This window comes from Lemur catta, chromosome 7, assembly GCF_020740605.2.
Source record: "Lemur catta isolate mLemCat1 chromosome 7, mLemCat1.pri, whole genome shotgun sequence".
In the NCBI taxonomy this organism is placed as follows: Eukaryota; Metazoa; Chordata; class Mammalia; order Primates; family Lemuridae; genus Lemur; species Lemur catta.
Genome location: NC_059134.1, coordinates 64,773,599 through 64,800,446, shown reverse-complemented (window position 1 = coordinate 64,800,446; position 26,848 = coordinate 64,773,599). Strand labels below are relative to the sequence as shown.

At 43.1% G+C, this 26,848-nt stretch overlaps 1 protein-coding gene across 1 annotated transcript; it reads left to right on the top strand.

Moving 5' to 3' along the window:
- The first annotated feature begins 3,886 nt into the window (after window positions 1-3,886).
- Window positions 3,887-26,744, top strand: NRIP3 (nuclear receptor interacting protein 3). Its single transcript, XM_045557480.1, has 7 exons — window positions 3,887-4,090; window positions 19,228-19,389; window positions 19,877-19,959; window positions 22,067-22,206; window positions 23,195-23,247; window positions 23,361-23,455; window positions 23,757-26,744. The coding sequence occupies exons 1-7, from the start codon at window positions 3,917-3,919 to the stop codon at window positions 23,770-23,772; spliced, it is 723 nt and encodes a 240-aa protein (XP_045413436.1). The 5' UTR covers window positions 3,887-3,916; the 3' UTR covers window positions 23,773-26,744.
- The last annotated feature ends 104 nt before the right edge of the window (window positions 26,745-26,848 follow it).

The window sequence follows — 26,848 nt, the reverse complement described above, 5'->3', positions numbered from 1 at the left end:
GCTATCATGATGCCACTGCACTCTAGCCCAGGCAAAACAGAGCAAAACTCTGTCTCAAAAAAAGAAAACATTTGCATTTTTACGTAAGAAATTTTCAATTGGGTTTCTGCCACTTGATAAGAAGAATAACATGAATAAAATCCTAACTGCAACAGCACTGGCTTTTCTAGTATGACTTTTGAATACAGATCCTCTACAACAGCCAAGGTAGGATGCAGAGAACTCTAGAGTGGAACCACATGACATGGAAAGTCCAGAATCTGAAGACACTGAAGAAAGGAGAAGAGCTGGCCAGCCCCTGCCTCAGGAGACCTCCACTCCAGGAAGTGGGTAAGATGCTCAGGTCTGACTTCCATGCCTGAAGCTCTGTAGGGAGGCCTGGAGGAAGCCTAGGCCAGGCCCAAACCTGAGGGTGCTGCAACTTCCAGGTTTTCCTGAGGCTGTCCCAGGTAATGATAGTAGCTACCTTGTGCTGAGCCTGTGCTACAAGCCAGACAATGTACTATGTATTATTTCATTTAATTCTCATAGCAGCCCTGAGCGGATAGAGATCCTGGCACTATTTTCTAGATGAGGACCTGAAAGCTCACAGTGGTGAAGTAACTTACTAGTCACATAGCTAGTAAGCAGCAGAGCAGGGATTCAACCCTAGGCTACTGGATTCCAAAACCTGTACTTTTAACAACTTCTACTGTATTATACTTCCTCCAAGATGGGTCACTGGAGCAGGGAGGTTGGCTATATGGAGAATTAATAATAATCTTTTCTGTTGGTGTAATTCTCAAGAGTTTACAAAGCACAATTGTGTATGTAATCTCACTACATCCATTTTACAGATATGAAAACTGAGGCTCAGAGGTAGGAAGTGACTTGTTCAAAGTCATTTGGGCTCGTGAATTCATTGGGCTTCAAAAAGAAAAAGAAAATTTAAAAAGTCATTTGGGAAAACTTGATAAACCACCCAGAGGTAACCCAGTCTGTAGTCTGCAGATACTCACAGTGTGTGTGCAGGGTGGGGAGGAGCTGGCCTCACCACACTGACCCATGCTTAAGGGCAGTGATGGTATCAGTCTGGCCAAGGAAGGTCTCTGACAGGTGAGGGGACCAACAGGTATTGTGGCCACAGATCCAATTGCAGAATACAAATCCTACTACAGCAAAGAGAGCTCTGAATTCACAAAAAGATTCCCAGTTCTAGCCAGGCCCCATTTCTTTTTCAGCAACATTTGATATGGCCAAATTCCAGTTCAAACTGAGAGAGTCAGCTTCCTGGAGTTCCCAAGGGGGATCTAGCTGTGAAAGGAGCCCCTCTCTTCTATTGAGAGATCCTCAGCAAAAAAGGCTGCAGGACTGAATCTAGTTGCCTGGGGAGTGGGGATTCCAACTCCTCCCCCAGAGCTTCTACTTACCTGGCTTCTTCCCTAAGGAAAGTAGCTGTCCCAGCCCAAGCCCCAGAGGCCCTCACTATTGGACCTGTCCTGAGGCTTTGCCAAACTCAGAGGCACCTGTCCTAGAGAGACAAGGCAAAGCTGTCTTTCATCGTTTCCTGGGCGACTCGTGCCTGGAGGAGTGACCAGGTAGGGATCCAGGTGATGGGACAGAAGGGGCCAGGGCAGCTAATGTTGTTCACTGCTGAAAGTGTGCCAAGAGGCTGGAAGGTGAGCAGCAATCCCACCTGCCCCCTAGATACCCTCCCCTCTGTGTGTGTGTGTGTGTGTGTGTGTGTGTGTGTGTGTGTGTGTGTAGGGGGGAAACGGGGCAGGCAATCAGGGAAGAATCCAGCCCTGGAGCTTCCTTGAAGCCAGGTAAGCAGCCTTCTGGATTTGTTTTCCACAAGCAGTCTGTGCTGTCTGAAACTGGGGCAAGTGTTGAAGGCAGAACAGAGGGAAAGAAGCAGGTTCATGAGGTCAAACCCAGCCCATCCACATCTGAGAGGTCCAGGACAGGTTCTGGGGGCAGATCCCAGCTCTACCACTTGCTTTCCTTGGGCATGACCTTAACTTTTTGCCATACTTATGCTAGTATTATTTATTGAGAGCCCTCTATGTATCAGGGATTCGACGGTAGGCAAAAAATGAACTCAGTCACCTTCTTGGAGTTTACAATCAGTGGGGCAGACCAATAGTAATCAAACGACCAGTATCCTCACACACACACACACACACACACACACACACACACACACACACACACAAGTGAAATGTCCAGGAGAGATACGTAGTATACAATTAGGGAAAATTCACCCTCTCTGGAAGATCAGAGAAGGCTTTCCCAAGGAAATGGTAATAGAGCTGAGGTCTGAAAGAATATGGTTTCCTGAAGAGGGTAGGAGGGGCACTGCATACAGAGGGATTGGGAGATTCAAAGGCAGGCCATGTGGTAAGAACAGCTCCAAGGAACAGGAGGAAGGCTCATGAGGCTGAAGTATAGAATAAAGAGAGAGGGTGGGCTGACCATGCAAGAATAGTGTGTCTTTCCTTAAGAGCAATAGGAAGCCTTTTGAGGTGCTCTCAGCAGGGAAGTGAGATGATCACACTTGTAGTTTGAGAGGCTTACTCTGGCAGCAGAGAACAATGGGTTGGAAGGGAAACCAGGGGAGCATTCAGGAGGCTGGTTAGAAAGTATCAGATATTTGCCTGTAAAATAGGGATAATGATAACATCACCTCATAAGTTGTTGCCAGGATTCAATGATATACTGCATTTTAAGTGTTTATTCCAGTACCTGGCCCATAGTAAAGGCTCAGTAAGTGTCGTTATTGCTACTTTTATTGTTGGTTCTCTTCGGGGTGCAGATCTTTCAGATTCATGCCTGTTCTTGTGAGATGGGGTAGAGAAGGTAGTTTTGGTGGTTTCCAGGGTAGAAACGTGGTTTGTACCAAGTTACAACATTGGAACCAGAACCCAGGGTGCCTGAAGTCCCTATCAGAATGGCTTGAAAGTATGAATGATTCATGAAGAAAAACGGGTTCCAAATACTTCAACAAGGATGCTGGAGAGACGGGCGAAAGCCCTAGCATTTGCTGAGAAAACCGGGTGTTTTTCTGTCGGTGTTCCGAAGAGTAGATGTAGGGTTCGCAGTCGTGTGCCTTCCCCCAGAGGGGGGGACCCTTGCCACTCCCCAACCCCGGGCCGACCTGCGGGCTTCCGCCAGATCTGCTTCACTTGTTCAGAAGCGCAGGTGCCGGGCTCCGGGAGCCCGGGCAGAGGGTGCTTGGAGGAGGAGGGTCCCCGGAAGGCCGCCTCCAGCCCTCCTGCACCGGCTGTTTTCTCCCCAATCACGTGGCCTAGTGGATGGGGACCAACCTGAAGTTGGAGAAATCCTGAGCTCTCGCAACTTCGAAGTGTGCTGCCCGTCCTCCCGTGCCCGGGCTGTGGGCGCGGGCTGCGGGAGGGGCCGCGGAGGTGCGAATCTGGGAAGCCGAGCAGCGGCGCCGGCGGCGGGACTCGCGGCATGGCCCAGCTGTCAGTGATCCCCGGGTCGGCCACGGCTTGGACAGGTGAGCCGGAATCGGGGGTCTTGGGGGGTGCCGACTGCTGGGGTGTGAGAGGCTGCTCGGGCATTGGGCTCCACAGCCCATCCCCGTCCAGGGGATGCGGGACACCCACACGGGAGAGGGGCGGTTGGGTTAAGCGACCATGGTGGCCCCTTGGCCCTCCGGGTCAGTACTGCCTGCGCCATCCGCTCCTCCCTAGCGTTTTCTCCAAGATGGGCAATGGACGCGGGACGCCGAGCAGTCGCGCGCCGGCTGGGGGCGCTGTGCCGGCCCCGCCCCCCGCGCGCGCACTGGCTGCTCCCCGTGACGTCACGCTCGGCTATAAAAGGCGCGGTGCGCGGTTCTTGCTGGGGCTGCTCGAGGCAGAGGGAGCTGGGGTTTGGTGAGCGCCCGGGCCTCTGGGTCGCGGGCGCCTCAGCGATGTTTTACTCAGGGCTCCTCACCGAGGGCGGCCGCAAGGAGACCGACATGCGGGAGGCAGCGTCGCTGCGACAGCAGCGCCGGATGAAGCAGGCGGTGCAGTTCATCCACAAGGACTCCGCCGACCTGCTGCCCCTGGACGGCCTCAAGAAGCTGGGCTCGTCCAAGGACACGGTGAGCCCTTGCGGCCGCGCCCACCCCGGGATCCCCGCCGCCGCGCCTGCCCCGGCCGGCCCTCGGGGACCCGTCACCTTCGCGCCGTGAGGTCTCCCGGGGCCCGACTCTTGCCGCTTTCACTGAGTCACTGTCCGCTGTCTCGCTGTTGTCTGTCAGGGATTCCTCTCCATCCGGCATCCCCCTGCTCGGGTTTCTCTAGGGATTCGTCCTAGCTTTTCTAGCTCGCGCTCCCTTCGTCTCCGCCGTCTCCCTGCGTGTTTTTCTCCTGTCCTGCCTTCCCCGTCTTGCCCTCAGGTCTCCTTTCTGTCACTTTATTCTTAATACCAAATTTGTTTGATGGAGCTTGAGCTCGCAGCGAGGGCAGCTCCCATGGCCTCACGGGCTGCGTAGCCGGTCCTGTGACCCAGACAGAGGTGACTCCTAATGGGTGTGTGAGAAGGAAAGAAAGAAGTGAAAAGAGGTTTCTTGACAGTCGCCCTATCCAGATGACTTTTGTTGAATCCATTGTTGCACTATGCAAGATCTACTTCTCCGTTTGGTTTTGGTCTTACCTACTTTTGACCTTTCATCCTGAGTGAGGAGAGAAGAGAAGGGGTCGAACCTGAAGGTTACCTGAACCTCAAACATCTCTTCATCGTTGTCATCTCTTCTCGTCTTCCAGCCCCACCCCCAAGGGATAAAGGGAGGAAGCCAGGCTGCACCAGCTTACCGACCAGCTAATGTGTGTAGTTGGAGCTGGGGTTGGCACGGTCTTTTTTCTAACACAATTGTTCTTGGCATTAAGTAAGAGAAGCCCAGGACTGGGGGTCTGAGTTCAAAGACCATACTGCCCTGTCTATGGAATGGGAATGGATGGCTAAGGGTCACCAGTGTGAAAAACTATGTCTGACTGTCATCTGTCAGTCTCTGTAGTGGTGTGGGGCCAAATTTATGTTCAGCGTTGTAGGTTTTTTTCTGGAGTTTTCTTGTAGTTTTCTTAAATTTCACAATCACTTTATTTGTTTGGGTAATAATTTATGAAATATGAATTACCTGTATTCTGCAAATGAAATAGGTGCTCTGCATAATTTTTCTAGTATTTTTTATTTTGAGCTTTTGGAATGTTTAATTTTGGATGCAGTTATTGGCCCTGATTCACTGAAATTGCCATTTCTGGCCCCAGGATGGCAATGGAGGGCAGAGGGCAGAGCTTCTGCATTCACTTCCTTTTTTTTTTTTTTAAACAGCTCTAATAATACATAGATACTAATATCAGATTTCCCCTCCTGCCGTTAGTTACTTATGTGCAAGGGATGTCTATTCCACTTATCTTGTTCTGTTTTTAAAAAGATTTTCTTTCTGCACAAGCCACAGGATAGTCGATCTGTTTCATGCTAACCCAGAATGAGGGTGAATACATTTCAGTAAATATATTCCTACAAAAGAGATAACTCTCTCTTCATTTCTTTCACTTTAAAGCAGTCTAGATTCATTTAGTAAATCAAGTCCAAGTCTTCTGTCCTTTAGGCCAAAATAATCCTAGTTCCCAGAAGCCTCAGGAATCAATAAAGAAGCATTAGGAGAAGAGTTAAAATGTGAATTTTTTTCATGCTGGATTTAATGTATTGACATTTGGTTGTCCTTGGTTGTCAGGGAGCTTCCTAGTCCTGAAGAACTACTACTGCATCCTTCTTCCAAGGATTCCTTATCCTACTTCATGCTATGTACGAATTCCATCTGCTTTTCTGACTTCAGTTTGTCTCAGTTGAGCCAGGAAGAGCTGACAACAAAGCATAGGCTGCAAAGAGAAAGGACCCTTAAGAAGCAGTGTATTGCCATGGTTGTGACACACAGCAGTTGACTGTGAAGCTCTGAACTGTGGTTTGCACTTTCTGTACCCCATTGTCATGGAGTTGATTACCTCTTTCACTGTTCTCATACTTGTGCAAGTGATTTCACAGAAGACCAAGAATAGGTCATAGAAACCAAGGCAGACTGAGGTAGGGCTAGGAGAGCTACAGAGCTGGGGTGAGGCAGCATGCTTAAGCTCTCTTGGAACTTATGTTGCAGCCTCAGTGCAATCTTAGAAATGATCTCTTAGAAAAGAAATATGTTCTTATCACTTTACTTTATAAATATATCTGGTAGGATAGACTAGTGTTGACTCCATTTTCTCTCACTACAAGTGAAATTTGGAGGATGCTAAAATTAACTGAATTTTTCTTACTTGAAGTAGTTTATAATATAATCTCAAAAGAAGTGAGACAAGAAAGGGGAGGCGGTGGCACCAGAGAGAGATGGGGGAAGAGGACAAATTCATTGTAATTGACTCTAGGGCTTAAGCCAGTGTGAAGATTGTGGGCGATTTTTCTTCACACTGGTAACCTATATTTGAATTATATTGCTGGGATATCTGAATTATCTACCTTTTACCATGCTGTTTCTGTAATGTTCACTGTTTGATACCACCCTGCCAGCCTTTTTTGGATTGTCAGAGGGCACCCATAGGCAATCAAAGGTGGTCATGTTCTCTTGGACACAGGAAAGTGCCTTTGCCCTATGCCTGTGTGTGTGGAGTTGGCTGCTACAAAGTCTGCTGTGGAAATTAATCGTATTTCTTATGTCTGTTTCTCTTGTTCATCCTTTCATCTTGTGTTATTTATTCTGTATTAGATTAAGAATTAAAACCAGAGATGTGGGTAATATTATATATGATTTATTTTTTAAAAACTTGATAAAGCTAGAGAAAAATCTCTCTCCATTCTTGGAGTTTTGCCTATCATAATTTCTCTTGTTTTAGCTACCAGATTCATAAAAATTCTTCTCATTGTGGTAAGGATTTTTTAATTTTTAAAAATAGTCATGTTATGTAATTATAAGCTGTCTTTTCTGTATGATACTATTACTGACCTATATGCATTAAGCCATATTCTTAACTTGTCTGGCAGTAGAGAGAGTTTTTCTTTTCTACCTATGATTGATTCTACTTTTAGCCAGATGCTTTTGCAGAACTGACTAGAATTAGGAATGAAGGCCAGGGGAAGGATGATAGAACACAATGAAGCAAATTTACCAAAAAATACCTGATTAGAATCTCTGTCAATTAGAGCAGTCCTAGGTGGTACCCTATAGATTAGCCATTCATAATGGCACAAGATATCCATAATGCCACAGTCTTGGGCTAGACAACTTTGGAGCCTTAGAAGAAGACCATGAAATACCAGCATAACACCAGGATCTGGCACAAACTGAAGATTTGCAGATCCGTAATTGGATCCTAGTTATAGCAAACATTTTTTGAACACTTGCTTGTGTTCAGGACACAGTCTTGGGGTAGGACCACAAAGATGAAGATAAAAAAGATTCTCTTTATAAGGAGTTTATAGGTTGGGGAAAGGATAGGACAGATTAGTTAATATATTGTACAGGTATTTATTTAGCACCTACTACATATCAGGCAGTAATTTAGGCATTGGAGATAATAATAGTGAACCAAAACAGAGTTTCTGCATTCATAGAACTTGTATTCTTATAAGGGGAGGGGCCAGAAAATAAAATCAAGTAAATATATAATATATTAGGTAACAATCAGTGCTGTGGGGAAGATAAATAAGGGTAAGAGGAATAGGGAGGGCAGTAGCCAGGATGGGGTGGGGTGGAGCCTTGCTGTCTTATACAGGGTGGCCTGGGAAGGCCTCTCTGATAAGATTACATTTGACAAAATACTATCAGAAATGAGGGAGCAAAGTATCTTGGAGACGAGTGTTCTAGGCAAGAGGAACAGCAAGTACAAAGGCCTGAGGCGTCAATGTGCTTGATATGATTGAAGAACTGTAAGAGGGCCAGTGTGACTAGAGCAAAATGAGCACGGGGTGGGCCTGGGGAGGGTGATAGGAGATAATATCAGAGATATAGTGGGAGGCCATTGTGCAGTCATTTGGCTTTTAATCTGAGATGGGAAACCAGTGGAAGATTTTGAGCAGAGGGGTGACAAGACATGACTTATTTTATGAAAAGATTACTTAGTCTACTATGTGGTTTAGACCAGTGGTCCCCAACATTTTTGGCCCCAGGGACCAGTTTCATGGAAGACAATTTTTCCACAGACCTGGGGATGGGGGGCATGGTTTTGGGATGATTTAAGTGCATTACATTTATGGTACAGTCAAACCTTTCTGCTAATGATAATCTGTATTTGCAGCTGCTCCCCAACACTAGCATCACTGCCTCAGCTCCACGTCAGTACATCAGGCATTAGATTCTCATAAGAAGCACACAACCTGGATCCCTTGCATGTGCAGTTTACAGTAGGGTTCGAGTTCCTATGAGAATCTAATGCCACTGATGATCTGACAGGAGGTGGAACTTATGCAATGATGTGAGTGATGGGGAGCAACTGTAAGTACAGATGAAGCTTTGTTTGCTCGCCACCTCCTGCTGTGTGGCCTGGTTCCCAACAGGCCATGGACCAGTACCAGTCTGTGGCCTGGGGGTTGGGGACCACAGGCTTAGACTACAGAGGGCAAGAGTTGAAGCAGAAAGACTGATTAGGAGGCTGTTATGCAGTAATCCGGGTGACAGATGATGGTGCCTTAGAACAGTGTGATAGCTGTGAAGGAGACAAGACAAGATCATGTTCTGGATAGATTTTGAAGGCAGAGCTGACAGATTTAGTTGATTGATTGGATTAAGAGTCTGAAAGAAAAAGTAGTCAAGGATGGCCTCAAAGTTTTTGACCTAGCAATTGGAAGACCAGAGTTATCACTTACTGAAATGGATAAGACTACAGGGAGAGCAGGTTGGGGAACAGAGAATAAGAATCAAGAGTCTGGGCCAGGCGCGGTGGCTCACACCTGTAATCCTAGCACTCTGGGAGGCCGAGGCGGGCGGATTGTTTGAGCTCAGGAGTTTGAGACCAGCCTGAGCAAGAGCGAGACCCCATCTCTACTAAAAAAATAGAAAGAAATTATATAGACAACTAAAAATATATATAGAAAAATCAGCCGGGCATGGTGGCGCATGCCTGTAGTCCCAGCTACTCGGGAGGCTGAGGCAGAAGGATTGCTTAAGCCCAGGAGTTTGAGGTTGCTGTGAGCTTGACGCCACGGCACTCTAGCCCAGGCAACTGAGTGAGACTCTGTCTCAAAAAAAAAAAAAAAAAAAAAAAGAATCAAGAGTCTGATTTTTGAACAAGTTTGGGATCTCTATTAGTTATTTAAATGAAGGTGTTGAATTGACAGTTCTACAAGAAGATAAACACCACCACCAGGCAGCCTATGCTAGTTGCCAAGATGTTATAATCAGGAAGTGCTAGAAGAGTTCAGCGGAAGAAGTGATTATTCTGGCCTGCTGTGATGGTAAGGATGGAAACCAACACTCAATTACAACTTCACCATTCTGTGTGAGCCAGCTGACTGTGAGATGGTATGAGAGAAGGCTGCCTCCAAAGTATGCTTTGTAGAACCTCAGAGTAAGAAAAATTTTACAGGTTATCTAGTCTAATTCCCTTGCCCATTGTGAATCCTTTCTAACAAAAATGCAGCCTCCATGGGCAGCTGAGAAGCCACCATCTCAGACCAATCCACAAAGCAGATAACAATCAGAAATACCTGTTTTGTCTGAAATAATGTGTCTGTTGGGTCAAAGGCAAAGAAGCAAAACACAGAAGGCCTGGGGGAATGTGACAGCCTGCCTTAGATAGATTCCCATATGTTTTTGAGCAACTGCAAACCCAAGGACAATCTGTCTGTGTTCCCTTGGGGTAGAATGAATCGCGTGTTGTATATTCAGTTAATAAGCAGAGAAGAAAAGGAACAGATATTAGTGCCCTTTTAGATTTCCAAGGTCAGAGATGGAGACATGTATACTGGGTTTGACAGGAGTCCATATTTATCTATAGACTGTGTATGAGGACTAAAATGGAATAGGATGATTTCAGGCCTTTTGCAGGGGTTGGGGGAAAAATAGTCTCCAGCTTTACTTTTAGGCTATATGTGAGAATTTAAAATACATATACAGTTGACCCTTGAACAATGTGGTGGTTGGGGCATTGATTCCCCATGCAGTCAAAAATCCACATATTACTTTTAACTCCCCCAAAACTTAATTACCAATAGCCTACTATTGACTGGAAGCCTCACCAGTAACATAAACAGTTGATTAACACATATCCTATATGTTATATGTATTGTATACTGTAGTCCTATGATAAGGTAAGCTAAAGAAAAGAAATATTATTAAAAAATTATAAGGAAAAGAAAATATATTTACTATTCATTAAGTGGGAGTGGATCATCTTAGAGTTCTTCATCTTTATCTTCACGTTGAGTAGACTGAAGAGGAAGAGGAAGAAGAAGAGGAGGGTTTGGTCTTGCTGTCTCAGGGTGGCAAAAGCAGAAGAGGTAGAGGAGACGGAAGGGGAGGCAGGAGAGGCAGGCATACTCAGTGTAACTTTTATTGAAAAAATCTGGGTATAATTGTAATTCAAATCCGTGTTAAGGGTCAACTGTATACACATATATATACTTATTATTATAATGTTTGAGTGCTTACTCTATATGTGACATGATGTTAAATGTTTTATATGGATTCTCTCATTTAATCCTCAAAAAAGCATTATGGGGTAGTTACTAACTTGAACTCAGCTCTGATTTCAAAGCATATACTTTTAAACACTACTCTAAGTCAGGGGTTGGCAAACTTTTTCTATAAAGGACTAAATAGTAGATATTTTTGGCTTTGCAGGCCAAATAGTCTCTGTCTCAGCTATTACACTTTGCTCTTGTAGTAAAAAGCAGACATGGATAAAAAATGACTGGGGTTGGTTGTGTTCCAACAAAACTTTATTTATAAAACAGACAGCTGGTTGGATTTGGCATGTGGGACGTATTTGCTGACCCTTGTTCTATGTAGCTCTAGTTGTGGTTCTATTGGTAGCTAGAAATCTTGGATTTCTCCCCTGGTAGTAAATGCTACAAAGAGGCAGACCTCTGTCAATTCCCCTGTTTGCCAATCTGGTTTATTCTGTGGAGCACATAACTTCATTAGATTCTTTCTGTGTGGGTTCAGTGTGGTATGGGTAAAGGGATTGAGAAAGTGGCTTTAGAAGCTTGGGCTCAAATCATAATTCCGTGGCATCCTACACTGTAGTCTGATTCCTCTCACCTCACTTTTCTTCATACTCTACAGCCTGGTTAGAAAAGATGTTTAAGCAGCATGGGTGCCAGATTGAGGAACCTCAGCTATTTCAACCTAGAATACAGCACTGCCCGCAGGGTCCATTTTCTTCAGAAGCTCTTGATGGTGATGGAGGCAGCAAATTTCAACTTGCCTGTTAGGGTGTAGATGCCGCTAGCAGCCACATTTCAGGAACTGCTTAGGTTAGTAGCTGCCTTGTTGAGGTTTAGCATAAAGCAGAATTCATGTCAGGAAGATGACTTGAAAATTATGTCCAAACGGCCGCCAGGGTATCTGCAGCATCCATCTTGCTAATTAGTGTTGTGTATCTTGAAGGACATTGAGATAGCCCTTAGAAAGCCAGTAGTTCAGTAAACACAGATGAAAAACACTTAGGCATATTTACAAAACAATAGTCAAGGAATGGGGATACAAGTAGTACAGACTATTTGATATGTTTAGAATGAAGGGAATCTAAAAGAATTAGATGATTTTAATCAAGAAAGGCTTTTTGAAGAAAGAAGCGCTAGAGATTTGTTTTTTCAGTACTGTGTCAGGAGCTGGGATATAGCTGTGATCAAGACAGTCAAGGTCCCTGCCCTTATGCAATTAACATCCTAGTAGGGGAGAATGAAGTAATAAACAAGTAAATAAGCAAAATAATTCTGCATTTATAATTACTGTGAAAGAAATAGTGGGATATGTTAGTAACTAAGGAGGCAGGGAACCTACTTTAAGTAGTATGGTCAGGAAAGGTGTCTCTGAGTAAATGACCTCTGAGTTGAACTCTGAGGGAGTGAGCTAACTATTTCAAATATTAGGGGAAGAACATTTCAAGCAGAGGGAACAGCAGGTGGAAAGGCATTGGAATGGGAAAAGGTTTTTAGCAAGGAAGTGAGTATAGATGGAGCTGAATCTGAATGAATAAAGGGGAGAGTGGTATGCACATGGAAGTTGGAGGGATGGGCAGGGGCCAGATGCTGCAGAACCCTATAGACTATGGTAAAATGTTCGAATTTTTCTGAAAAACAATGGGAAGCCATAGGGTTTGAGTAAAAGAATGTATTATCTGGCTTATATTTTTGAAAGCTTATTCTGGTTGCTATGCAGAGAATAGATTGGAGAAGGGCAAAAGAAGAGGCAGAAGACAAGTTAGGAGGCTGTTAGTAACTAAAGAGGTGGGGTACCTACTTTAAGATAAGAAATCATGGTGGTCCAGATATGTTTTGGAGGAAGCAACAGTAGTACTTGTGATGGGCGTGGTGACTCGTGCCTATAATCCCAGCTACTTGAGTGGCTAATGCAGGAGGATTGTTTGGGCTCAGGAGTTTGAGACCAGCCTTGGCGATACAGCAAGAACCCCCATCTCAAAAAATAAAAATACGCCGGGCGTGGTGGCTCACTCCTGTAATCCTAGCACTCTGGGAGGCCGAGGCAGGAGGATCCTTTGAGCTCAGGAGTTCGAGACCAGCCTAAGCAAGAGCGAGACCCCATCTCTACTAAAAATACAAAGAAATCAGTCGGACAACTAAAAATATATAGAAAAAATTAGCCGGGCATGGTGGCACATGCCTGTAGTCCCAGCTACTCGGGAGGCTGAGGCAGAAGGATTGCTTGAGCCCAGGAGTTTGAGGTTGCTGGAGTTTGAGCTATGCTGATGCCACGGCACTCTAGTTTGGGCAACAGAGTGAGAGTTTGTCTCAAAAAAAAAAAAAAAAAAAACAAAACTGAACAAGACTTTGGAGCTCAGACCTCTTTCATTACTGATGAAGAAAGTGAGGTTTACAGAAAAGTTATGCTCAGAGATTAGTGATTTACACAAGGTAATAATGTGACAAGTGGTAATTTGTCAAAAGCATTAATAGAAAGCCTTTGAGGAATAATAAATAATTCAAATGATGAGATTGGGAAGGAGGATGAGTAGTAGTTAGTGGAAGACCTTGAATGCTACATTGAGGATTTTTGTTGGATACAGCTGGCAAGATAACCACTGTTGGTAGGATAAGGGAACTATGAAAGTAATGTTTTAGGAGATTTGTTGGACTTAGCACTAATGTTAGAAATGAAGAGGAAAATGAGAGGTCTTAAGGAGGCAGAATTTCACTCACCGATTTAGGGGATAAAGGAGAAGGTGCAAGTTTTATGGGAAAAATCAGTGGCATAAGTTAAGTTTGAAGTACCTGTGCAATGTCTAAGTAAACAATTCCAAAAAGGCAGTTAGATCTATAGGTCTAAAACTCAAGAGTGAGATCTGGGTCTGAGATAGAGTGTTATCATAAGGCAGTAATTTACGCAATGAAAGCAGATAAAATTGTCCTGGGAGGATATGTAGAGAGAGAAAAGAAGCAAAGATAGAGCAGTGAGGAACCTAACATTTAAGAAATGAACAGAGGCAAAGGAACTAGTGAAAGAGACAGATACAGAATAAACAGAAAGGTGGTTTTAGAAGCCAGTGGAGGAGTTTCAAGAAAAATGGAATACTGAGTTTATTGCAGCATTGTTTCTAATGGCAAACGTGTGGAAACACTCCAAATGTCTGTTAGTGTAATAGTTAACTAGTCAAATCAAGGTATGTTTATAATACAAACTCAAATGTAGAGGATGTGCTATTTTTTTTTTTTTTTTGAGACAGAGTCTCACTTTGTTGCCCAGACTAGAGTGAGTGCCGTGGCGTCAGCCTAGCTCACAGCAACCTCAAACTCCTGGGCTCAAGCGATCCTACTGCCTCAGCCTCCCAAGTAGCTGGGACTACAGGCATGCGCCACTATGCCCGGCTAATTTTTTTTCTATATATATTTTTTTAGTTGGCTAAATAATTTATTTCTATTTTTAGTAGAGACGGGGTCTCACTCAGGCTGGTCTCGAACTCCTGACCTTGAGCGATCCACCCGCCTTGGCCTCCCCAGAGGGCTAGGATTCCAGGCGTGAGCCACCGCGCCTGGCCTGGATGTGCTATTTTAATAAGTGCTAAGCTGGTTGTAAGGTAACCTGCCTAAATTATACTGTTTGTATGTATGTGTTGTGGACACATGATGTAGTTTTTGCATAATCTAGCAGACACTGTTAGTTGGCTAAATCATCACCCATTTTCTGCCCTTTTCTATCTGCCTGACTCCTCTATAGAGATTAGAAAAGCTATATTCTCTCCCGTTGTCCCTTGCAGCTAAGAGTAGCCATGTGAGTTCTGACCAAGAAGTTACAGGCAAGAAACTGCTGAGAGAACTCTGGAAAAGTTTTTCCTAGAAGATAAAGGGACTGGATGGCATTAGCATAGCCCCTTCTTCCTTCCTCATTTCTTCAATATGGATGTAACTGGAGTACCCAATTTATGAGTATAAGGGAATGTCCCTGAGAATTACAGAGACAATAGCCCTGAAGTTGTTGTGCTACTGAGCTAATGTTAGCAGCTGCCTATCTCCAGACTTCTTGCTATGTGAGAAAAACAAACCTTTTAAGTCACTGTAAGTTGGCTTTTATTGTGCCTGAACTCTTTCCTGCTGTATGGGGATGTATTTTTTATTTAACTCTTTTTTTTTTTTTTTTGGAGACAGAGTCTCACTTTGTTGCCCTGGCTAGAGTGAGTTCCATGGCATCAGCCTAGCTCACAGCAACCTCAAACTCCTGGGCTCAGGTGATCCTCCTGCTTCAGCCTCCCGAGTAGCTGGGACTGACTACAGGCACAAGCCACCACGGCTGGCTAATTTTTGTTCTATTTTTTTTTAGTAGAGACGGGGTCTCACTGTTGCTCATGCTGGTCTCGAACTCCTGACCTCAAGCGATTCTCCCGTCTCGGCCTCCCGGAGTGCTAGGATTACAGGCGTGAGCCACCGCGCCCAGGCTCTTTACTTAATTTTCTATGTAAAATTTAAGTCTCCTTCAAATTACTTAAAGCAACATGGTCTAGCAGTCCATTTTTTTTCTTGGGGAAATCCTTCCTAGAGTCCCCTATCCTCTCATTTCATTTTGGACTAGTTGTTCTTAAGGCCTGATAGACAACCTATATCCTGAACCCCCATATTCACCTTCAATACTTTCTCAGAATTGCCTTTGCCTTGCTTCTCTATTGGATCCTTTATTTCTTGGATCCCATGCTTTTCTCTTTATTGTCTCCTTCACTTTGGTGGAGCACATATTTCAGTAGCTTCTTGAGGATGCACGGGGGACAACTTTCTTGTGTCTTAGCTTCTTGAAAATGTACACCGACAACTTTCTTGTGTCTTGATTGATAGTTCGGCTAGGTTTAGAAATTACATACTGTCAGAATAATACTGTCAGCATTATTCTATTGTTTTTTAGCTTCTGTTGGTTACTATTGAGTAGTCCTATACCATTCTGGTTCCTAACCTTTTGCATTTGGATCATTTTTTTCTCTTTGGAAGCTTTTCGAATCTTTGTTATCCATGCTATTCCAAAATTTCACAGTGATGTGAAATCTTGATGTGGATCTTTTTTCCTTCATTGTGCTAGGCCCTATCTGGGCCCTTTCAATCTTTAAACTTATGTCCTTCATTTCTGGCTTCTTATGGCACCCCATATTCACCTTTAGCTTTTCTAGAAATCTGAAAGCTTGGCCAAAGTATCAACTAATCAGAATCTTTTGATTTACTCTTACAAAATGAGTAAACTTTTGGCATTCTTCCAAATTGTCTGGGTCAAGTTGGGAGTCTTGTGTAGGCTTTGAACTAATCTATTTCCAAACCTAATAACACTCTCCCATTGTAGAGGTTCTGATACCTCTAACTCCTTAGCCTTTCCAGAGTTTTAGTTTGAGTAGAAAAACTGCTTTGATAGCTAGACACTAACATATGTATTAATAATAGCTCAAACATAATAGTTTTTTTTCTTAAGTAACAGTACTTACGGAAAAGTCAGCAAGACAGCCTTCTTCCATATAGTCATTTAGAGTTCAAGGGTGACAGTGGCTCTTCTGTCTTCAACATGCGGCCTTTAAGTGGGTCATCACTTCAGCCAGTCAGAAGGGGAAAAGAATATGGAGAAGTGTGCTCAGGAGATTTTTATGGGCCAAGCCTAGAAGTAGTGTGTGTCACTTTTCACATTTCATTCTCTGGAACTCAGTCATATGGCCATGCCTAACTGCAAGGACGTCTAGAAAATGTAGTCTAGATTTCTGCCCAGGAAGAAGAAGAGAACAAGGATTTTAATCTTTAGTCTCCACAACTCCAGCATTCTGTGAAATGAAATGGTGTGAAGCACTTAACTTTCTCTAGTCTAGGTCATTACTGCTTTTCTGTCTGCAGTTTGGATTCTAGAATTTTGTCAACATCTATCTTTTTTTTTCTAGTTTCTTTACTGTTCTTTCCCTTCTGGTGGATTTAGGCCTTTCTTATTCCTTTACTGTCATTTTAGTGAAATTTTGGGAGCAGAGGTCAATGTGCAGCTATATTGTCACTTAAAACATGGAGGCATAATAAAGTGACCAAAGAAAATCATTTCTGAGGTTTATATGGGTTTGTTGGCTGTAAATTTTCTATTCCTGAACTATCCTATGACTACGTTTTAGTTATAAAAGTGAGTGAAGAGAATTATATGTACTGACATAGAAAAATGCCTCCCATATATTCAATGAAAATAGAAAATTTCATAAGTTTTATAGTACGATCCTACTTTTATATATGTTTATAAATGTATTAATATTTTTGGAAGGATATACTTCTAAATTTAATGGCCATTATCTATAGGTAGTAATACTAAGAAAGGGGTGAGAGGTTGGGGAGGCTTTTGCTTTTTTATTTTTATATATGTCAGTGATATTTGAATATTTTGAGCATGTGTTTAAACGTTTTTTTGGTTACTAAAGAAAAGAACAAATAAAGGAATAGTCAGCAGGATCAAGTGCAGTAGCGAAGTCAAATAAAATCAAGGCTGAAAAATGTCTACTGGATTTGGAAATTAGGAGATCATTACTGGTGTTGTGGGATCAGAAATAATCTCCGTAAGGAAAATGTGGGATTTCAGGAAATGGACGTAGAGGTTTAGGCTTAAAAAAAACAAAACAAAAACACCCAGACCATTCCAAACAAGGATATGACTAGAGGAGGATGTCAAGTTGAGGAGGCAGGATCTGAGTTTTGTGGAGGAGTTTTCTCCCCAATACCTAGGAACTTTGAATATGTTTTATAGCATATGGAGGAAGGATCTAGTAGAAAGGGAAGCAAATACACAAGAGGGATGACTTCAAGGAGAATTATTACAGAATTTTTCTCATTTGTCTCATCTGTCCATTGATGATTAGGCTCTTCTGCAGATTAAGAATAACCAGATAAAGTGGTTCGGCAAAACCAATGTAGAAGAAGAGCCCCAACCTTTAGGTAAAAGGGCCTTGATTAGAGGGTCTTTGAACCCCTTCCAATCTTAAGTTCTATAAATCTAATTTACCTTAGTTGGTCCTGACAAGGATGGACTTAACAGAAACAAACATCCTGCTTTAGTATGGCTTGAACTAGGAATCCAGGTTAATCGGTGAGAGAGATTAGAAAGAATAATTTCTGTTTCTTTTTAGGAGTAAAGCATTCTCCCAGTGTTGCATCACAAAATCTGACAAAGTTAGCACTTCCTCTAGCCCCTTATCAAGCTAAGAAGCTCTCATTTTCTTTATAAGTGCTTCTCCCTCCCCTTTTCCCAAGGATACTAATTTAGAACCTGCTTTGCCAAGAATCAGTGTATTTTGGGAATACATTTCTTCATCTCACCAGGGTTACAGTGAGTCATGGCAGTGACTCCATTCTTCCTTAGAAATCTGTAAGGTGGCAGATAATGAAGACCTCCAGTATTAACCCCTTCCCCAAAAAGATTCTAGGCTCTGGGCCTCTAAGAGTGACTCGCTTCCCCCTAGAATCAGATTGCCATCTGGTAAATGTTAGATAGACACTTGGGGTTAAACTCTATCCTTTGAGGGATTTTAAATGTTATTGTAAACTGGGCATAAGATGTTTGTGTATAGGAAGTTCTCAAGTCAAATGACTTCTCTTCAAGATATATCTTAAACTTTCTGGAGGCCACTTTGAGTAGCAACATTAGAGCATGAATGTATCTGTCCTAGGAACTCCCTTTTAAGCTGAAAGAACAGACTTGAACTCACACTCCTCATTCTGCTTCCTAACATTAGATTTCCTGGCCCACATATAAGGTCTAATTAAGTCTCCTGCTTCTTGGTTGGTGTTTGCCTCTTTTATATCCCCACTTTGGGGGCCATTGCAGAGAAGGGGGATGGATGACAAGATAGAGCAGGAGGAGCCGGTGGTTTGAGGCCCATAAGTTGTCAGTGATGATGATTCCTGTGGGTTCTGCTAGATTCCAAAGTATGTTTGCTGAGAGGCTTGCTTAGCAGGTGTGAATTCCTGTTTTCCCACTCTATCCACCCCATGAGTGACTCAGCCCATGGGAACACCAGGCCACCAAGGCATCTATAGACTGGGTCTAGGAGATAAGACCATAAAGGAGTGAGACTTGATACAGAAGTAGGCAGAGCTTCTGATTACCAGAGCTTCTGACTACCAGAGCTTTTGACTACTAGTGCTAGCTAAATTTCTTCAGCCTATGAGAATTAGCTGCCTTTTCTTTAAGACACTAATTTTCAGTCACCTGGGAAGATACAGAGAAGATCACTTATTCTAGATTGAGACCTTCAAATGCCCTTGTAAGGGGAGGGCAAGGCAGCAAGCCCAGGGAAGTCCAAATCATGAGGGTCCCTCAGTTCTCTTGAGTGGTAGAATATTCATTCACCCTATTCACATTTCCCAGTGTCCTACCTTGCTCTTTCATTCATTCAGTGTGGCCTACTGCAAATTGGTTTATAGTACCTGCTCTGACAATACCAGTGAAGTCCCCGCTTGAAGGAAGAAAAAATAAGAAACAAAGATAGAACTCAGTTATGTGAGGCTCCTTCATTATTTCTGTGGCACCTGGGGGACGATGGGACAGGCCTTTCACTAAGAAGCCTTTGTTTTCTATTCCTCAAGCAACCTCATAACATTCTGCAGAGGCGCCTCATGGAAACCAACCTGTCTAAACTCCGAAGCAGTCGTGTCCCTTGGGCCTCGAAGACCAACAAACTTAATCAAGCTAAGTCTGAGGGGCTAAAGAAGTCTGAGGATGATGACATGATTTTGGTTTCTTGCCAGGTAATGTCCTTAGAATAGCTTATCCAGGGTTTTCTGGAAAGTGGGATTTCAGGCTTTATATGATCCCAATAGTGGGGCCCTCTCTTCCAAACTTTATAGAGTGTGGGTCTTATTATGGAATTCATAAATGAGTTTTAAAGGGGGAAAGTGGATGCAATATTTTGTATGCATGTGCATCCTTATGGAAGAAGGACCACAGTTTTCATTAGATGGGTATGTGATTTTTTAAAAAAAGATTAAGAGCTACTTGGTGTATGGAATGAAACACCCAACGTCCTTTGGGATTTTCTGTCAGCCCTGGATTCATCAGGAAAAAGAGCCAATCAATCAAAGGCACACTTAGCAGTGGGTAAAGATGGGACACGACCAACCCATAATTGGGAGGATGCAACCCTGCCTTTCATATGGCATCTGCTCTTTACTTTCTGCATCTCTCTTCGCTTTTCCTTCTCTGGCTCCTGTTGAATGGTATATTTCCTCCCCACAGTGTGCTGGAAAGGATGTGAAAGCCTTGGTTGACACAGGCTGTCAATATAATCTCATCTCTTCAGCTTGTGTGGACAGATTGGGGTAAGTAGCTGCTTGTGCTGGGTGGAAGTCAGATGTGAATGCACTCTTTGTTTCATCTATTTTGAAGTTAGAGATGGTGAGGGTCTTCACAGAGGCTCAGAGAGAAGTGTACAAAGCTCAGATCTCAGCTGAAACCAGAGTCCTTAGTAGAGAGGAAGCATAGTGGGTTGTCAGGCAGCTGGGAACAATCAGTGAGCCAGGGAAGCCTTCAACTTTCTGTTAATTCTCACCTTTTAACTTTTGAGCAAAGACCTCTGGGCTCTGGAATGACAGAGTATGAGACCTGTGGCTTATGATATGTCCTGCCCTGATCCACCAGACAGCAAATTAAAAGGAGCTGTCCTGTTGATGTACCCCAGAAGAGTAAAAGCAGGGATGTAGTTGGCCTTAGCTTACTTGGGGTCTTCTGGAGGGCACACTGCCTGTCCTTAAGAAACATCAGTCATAACTGAGAATAGGGTTACAATTGTTGCTGGGCATGGAGCATCATAAGGGTGATTAGTCAGTAGTTTCTTAGTGCTGTTCCTCTCTGTAAAGAACTTGTAAAACTGGGTACAATGAACACTATCTGCATCATGGGCACACTTATAGCCATGACTCAAGCATTACAAAAACCATCCATGTAACCAAAAACATTTGTACTCCTTTAATATTTTGAAATTAAAAAAAAAACAGAACTTGTAAAATTGGATCCTACCAATCCCTTGCTAGGGATTGGGTGTGAGACAGACACCTAGTATAGTGAATATCTTCAGTTCTCTAGCAGCTAGAATTGGGTTCTCCCTCTTTAGTCAAGGAAAGCCATTTTATATCCTACCTCTTTTTTAATCAACCTCTACTTTTCTTTCTTTCCTTATTCCTACTCTTTCCTATAAAGGACCAGATAGGCCTGAAGTCTAGCTCAGAATCAGTAAGATCAACCCAATATTATTTTCTATATCTCTAGCCCTAAATACAATAAATCATTCCCCATCCCAAATCTCTGTAATGAAACAACCACTAAGATAGATATAGTGGTCCAATTTGAGCTACATTCAAGACATCCATATTCTTAGGAAGGGCTTACATAGGGCTTCATTTGTATAATCAGTGACCCCTGCCACATGATCTATTCCCCTGACCTCACCCCTCACCACCACTGTGACACTTTGAAGTTGGCTCTATGGGTTTTGTTCATTACTATTTAGGATGGTGGGGGAAGTCCAGGGCTTAAGCACTCTTATGGGAAGAATCCTGAGTGTTTTTATGTGGTGAAGAGATGAGGTACAGTGTAACATGATGGTTCCAGAAAGACTAATAATGTCCCGGTGCATAATTAGGCAGCAGACTTCTATGATTCCAGAGGAATTAATAACCATCTGTAAAACTGCAATTATTTTTCTTTTGGATAAGCTATAACACCAAAAGAGAGGAATTGGAGGAAAGCAGAAGTATTGGCACAGAAAGTCCATAATTAAGTATTTATCCACCAACCCATAATAGCTTGGGTACTAGCTATTCCACTCAGCTTACATAACTGTGTCAAACCTTGGTACTGTTTCTTTCCTTCCTCTCCTGCACAGACAAGTTAAATTAATGAGTAATTTTTCCATTATATTCCTCGCTGATACCAATATCAATGGATTTACCAAATAAGTCCTTGCCCCCACTAATGTTATAGCCTAAGACAAACTGATAAGGATACACTCGGATAGAAAGGACAAAGAGAAAATTAGACATGAATCTTCTAAAATTAAGATTAACCTGCCCTCTCTGTTATCTGTTACCCAGAGATGGGTAAAAGGACATATTAATTAAACTGCCTCACACAGAGATGGGGATGTTAGGATACAGAATAGGATTCTCTCAATGTGTCAACTCCCCCTTTCACCAATGCAGATAGTGACATAAGCTTTCTGAGAACAGGAGATGAGTCTTTATTGTTTTTATATCCCCCTGGCATGTTTAGGACAAAGTGTTGAAACAACAAGTAGAGGCTGGCTAGTACTTTTTGGGTAAATTAATCCTAGGAAGTCCCTGGAGAATTCCAATCGTGGGTCAGAAGGTAGGCATTGCCAGATTCTACCAGAAACCGTTGCCAGTTTTAGTACTTTTCTTTCTGGTGCAGACTCAAGGAGCATGTCAGATCTCGTAAGCATGAAGGAGAAAAGCTTTCTCTACCCCGGCATCTCAAAGTAGTGGGCCAGATTGAGCACCTAGTGATCACACTGGGTTCCCTCCACCTGGACTGCCCAGCAGCTGTGATTGGTGAGTAGAATTGGGGACTGGACCTGTGAACCCTAATGTAAACCCTCTCCCTACCTCCACCAAACCCTCATAAGATCTCACATCTGTAAATATTAAATTTTTCAAAATGGTTCCCATTTTCCTGTACTATAGACCTTGTTCCAATTTTTGCCCTCCAAAGTACCAGATGGACCCTGAGCTACATGCAAGACATGCTGAGAATCAATCATAAAAAGAAGTATGGAGCTCAGATAAAAAATTCAAGGAGCAAGAAAACAAACATTTTTGTGTGAAGGTGAAAATGTCCCCTGAGAGCTTTCCATGAACTAGTTGGTGGCAGAAGGAAAGATCCTCTTACTCCTTTGCCATGAATCCCTTGATAATTTTTCATCACCTCTCACATTTCTCCTCATACATTTCTATTCTAGACTATACAAAGTTACTGGTTTTTGTCTAAAGGCCTTTGTCCTTTAGAATTAAAGACCTGGGGTTGGGCTGGGCACGGTGGCTCATGCCTACAATCCTAGCACTCTGGGAGGCCAGGACGGGAGGATTGCTTCAGCTTAGGAGTTCAAGACCAGCCTGAGCAAGAGCAAGACCCCATCTCTACTGAAAACAGAAAAATTAGGAGGGCGTGCTGTTACTTGCCTGTAGTCATAGCTACTTGGGAGGCTGAGACAGGAGGATCGCTTGAGCCCAGGAGTTTGAGGCTGCAGTAAGCTATGATGATGCCACTGCACTCTAGCCAGAGCAACAGAGCAAGAGACTGTCTCAAAAAAAAAAAAAAAAAGATCTGGGTTTGAAGTTTGAATCTTGGCTTTATAATCTTGTAACTTTAATGATCTAGGAAAATTATTTAATATACCAGATGCTCAACAGATCAACAGATGCTTATAAGATGGATGAATGGATGGATCAATGGATCAATGGAACTTAATGGTGATCAGGCTGACTTCTAGAGCAAGGATGGAAATGGCTGAATCTTAATTTTGTTCTTTGTTTCTATTAGAGGACAATGAGAAAAACTTGTCTCTTGGTCTCCAGACTCTCCGATCCTTGAAGGTAGGATTGACCCCACTTTGCCCTTGATAATTCCTCTTTCAGGCAGAGATCCTCTTACATGGAGACCCCATAGTGGGATCATTGACAGTAACCAGTGATTCTCCTATTTTCAGTGCATCATAAACTTGGATAAGCACCAGCTGATCATGGGGAAGACAGGCAAGGAAGAAATCCCTTTTGTGGAGACGTTTTCTTTGAATGAAGACAAGTGAGTGTCCAAATGGGTCAGGTCAAGTCCCATTTATTTGTCAAGAGCTGGGGGGTTCTCAGACAGGATATAGAGTTGTAATCCTGCCTTTGGCTTTCGATCATACCACAAGTCCATGCCTCCTCACCCCCAGAGTTCACCATCCCACAAAACTCTAGCCCACACTTCAGAATGAGTAGCAATGATACCACACAGAGTGGTGGGGAAAACTGAGTAGCTTTTAAACCAAAATTTTATTTGCTTTCAGCTTAACTTCTCTGAATTTGGTATCATTTCTTCTGATATTTCTTTCTCATTTCAGCACTTCAGAAGCATAACTACAGCCTGCAGCGTGTCTGCATGTGTGCACATATACCAGGTTGACAGAGTGAGAAAACTGGGGTTGAACCAAATGCAGTAGCAACTTGCTGTGGACCAAGTCCTTCCCTCTGATAGAAGCTCCAGGGGCTCCTTCCCACTCAGACCTTTCTAGACTATAGTCTGTGCTTAGAGATCTTGTCTGGTTATAGGCATTGTTTTCTACTCCTTTAATTTCTTAATTTATAGACCCTTTTTGACACTGCCAGGTCTCACTTGTGACCTATTTCTCTGCTTCTTCCAGGAATTTGCTTTTATTAGTCAAGTAGAGGAGCTTCCAGGTTCTTTTTGTCCATACACTTGCTTCTTTTCCTATAGGTAAATGTATAATAAATAGGAACCTGACCTTTATCTCCTTTCAGCTGTTTCAAAGAGGTGCAGGGTACCTATGTCTTGGAATCAGAATTTCTTCTAATTTATTCATTGATTTCTCAATCAAGTATGAATTGATCTGAAAGATCCTAATCCCAGAGAAATCATCTAGTCCAACTCTTTCATTTAAAGGTCCAGAGAGGCAAGCAAATTGTCTAAGCTCATATATTGAGTCAGTAGCAGAAGGGACCTAGAACTCTGACCTGAATTCTAAGCCAAGGCTCCCATGCTGCCTCATTTGTCTTCAAGCCCTAACAGGAAGGCAAAGAGGAGAGAATGTGTTAAAAAAAAAAAAAAAAAGCAGAGTAGGGGAAGAATATGAGAATATGCTTTGGAGATGGATGCTAGGATGATCTGAGTAGCCTTCCCTCCTGTGTGCCAAGCCCACTAAAAGTTCCCTGGCCCCAAACTGTCACATTTAGGCCCTCATCTTGGTGCCTAAAAACTGAGGGTACAAAGATGAATGAAATGGTCTCTCACTGTGAACTTCTTGGAGAAGAGGAAGGGAAAGGAACCACAGAAAGAGGAATATTAATCCCTTTCTGAGATGGAATTGAAGGCTTCAATAAATAATCTGGGTATTGTTGTCAGACATTGATTATCCCCAAGATTCAGTCAGTATTTCTGTCTTGTCTGCTATATGTTTGCAAAGGACTCAAGTAGCTGCAAACAAGGGTATGCAAAGGAGATGAAAAACCCCAGAGCATGGCCAGAATAGAAGGGAGTAGACTGGGTTGAATCAATTGGTGGGGAGGCCTACCTGGGGAAACTTTCTGGGATAGAAGCAGGGAATGAAACTTCCAGGCAGGGAATTGAGGGTTGGGAAACTCTTTTGCTCTGTCCTGTACACAGGAAAGAGGCAGGGAAGGAGCTGATAGTGTTAAGGACAACCTTTTATAACTGACTCCTCTTAAAAGGTCAGGTGTTTGTTGGGGTGTCGGCTTAGACACACAAGTATCTGTAACGGAATTTCCCCTTCAGTTCAGTCATAGAAGTGCTTGAAGAAGTCATAAAAATACCTAGCTGTGGACATCCCTTTAAGATATTCCCAAGTCTACCCTTGGTTCATAGCAGTAGTTTTCAGAATGTTGAATGGATCCTACTTTGAACCTTGCCAAGTGGCACCAGCTATCTTGTCTGATGTTCAAACTGCTACCAAATAACTCTTTGGAACTCTGAATGATTTTGGCCTCACAGAAGCTCCCTGAATATTAGGAACTTGGTGACCCCCATTTGACCAACTAGGTAGCGTTACTGCAGTTAGTTGTCACTGGGTCATTCCCTAGGTCCCTTTCTTATCAGTCTCTACAAAGGAAGGTCGATGGAAAACTAAGCACAGCCATGGTTGAGAAGCTACATATGAAGCTCAGCATGGGTGATCCCAGGGTTACCAACCTTCAGCACTCACTCCAGCATCACCCCATTCTCTTACCTAGGAGGGACTGGTACCTTTCCATTGAGGCCTCGCCATGCTCTTCCCCGAGCTATCATGGCAATACTTTGGCCTGCTTCTTATCCTAGGACTGAATTGAAATACTTCACCCATTACTTCCCTACTTAAAAGTTCCACTCTGAGCCTTGACTTTTGGCCACAGTGAGGCATGTTGAAGGTTCCTTCTGGTTTATCCTTTTTTGGATTCCCTGTGGACCACGTGAGGCCAGGAACTCTCAGATTCTAGAAAGACACAACTGCCCTTTGAGTTCAGGATTATATGACCCAGAGGATAATTGGATAGCCTTTAGTGATCCTTCTGGCCTCTGAAAATCAGTCAGTGATTTTCCAGTTTTGGAATAGAAATAGTTGGGGTGAACTGAGTTTAGGATATCATAATCTCCATGCAGTCAAATCATTTGAATTCTCTAAACAAATAATTGTGTTTTAAACCCCAGGCTTAATGGAGGCTCCTAAAAATGTCTAAAGACAATTATGAGAAGTCTTGAGTTTCATTAACCTCCTTTAAGTGCTACCAAGTTAATTACTCTGATGGACTATATCTCCTTGATGTTCAAGAGGGACCATTGGGTCTACTTTTCGGGGGCTAGCAAGGTAAGAAGGTGAGGTCAGTTTTTCCTAGATCCTAGAAAATTCTGGTACCTCAGATTAAGGGTGTGGGAGAAAGGGTATCTACCCAGGTCATAGTTCTTAGGTAGTAGCAAGAAGTACTAATACTAAATCTTCCTTATTAGATGTCCATCTCAAATACAGGGAGTTTGAAAAATATTTTGTCATTTGGTATTTCTATGCCTGAATCATTTGAGAAATGAATGTTTTCTGAATTTTCTATTTCCTTATCCTGCATACACAGACCCTACCTGGTACAATTTTCTATTTCTTAGCTCAAAATGTCTATAGAAAGGATTGCCTGGTATGTCAGCTGCCCTCACTCTTGTGTAATAGAAATAACTTTCCAGGCTGGGAACATGGAGAAGAGGAACTGGATTCCTTGCTCCTTCTGTTGCCAGGCCTCTCTGCATTGGCACTTTATCTATTCAGTGTTTCTGGCTATGTTGGGTTTATTTGTGAGACTGATGTAACAATAAAGTGAAATCTTCCCCTCTGTGTGCTTGTCTGACAAAGTATGTGTGTCAGGGTCCCAACCTGGAAGATAGGGAGCCCAGGCACAGTCTAATTGCATCAATGTTTCTCTCTTAGGGTCTTCTAAA

Coding starts and splice junctions, on each gene's coding strand:
- NRIP3 (XM_045557480.1), top strand. CDS start 3,917: ATGTTTTACTCAGGGCTCCTCACCGAGGGCGGCCGCAAGGAGACCGAC. Junction 19,960..22,066: donor GCTTGTGTGGACAGATTGGG/GTAAGTAGCTGC, acceptor TTTCTGGTGCAG/ACTCAAGGAGCATGTCAGAT. Junction 23,248..23,360: donor AGACTCTCCGATCCTTGAAG/GTAGGATTGACC, acceptor TCCTATTTTCAG/TGCATCATAAACTTGGATAA.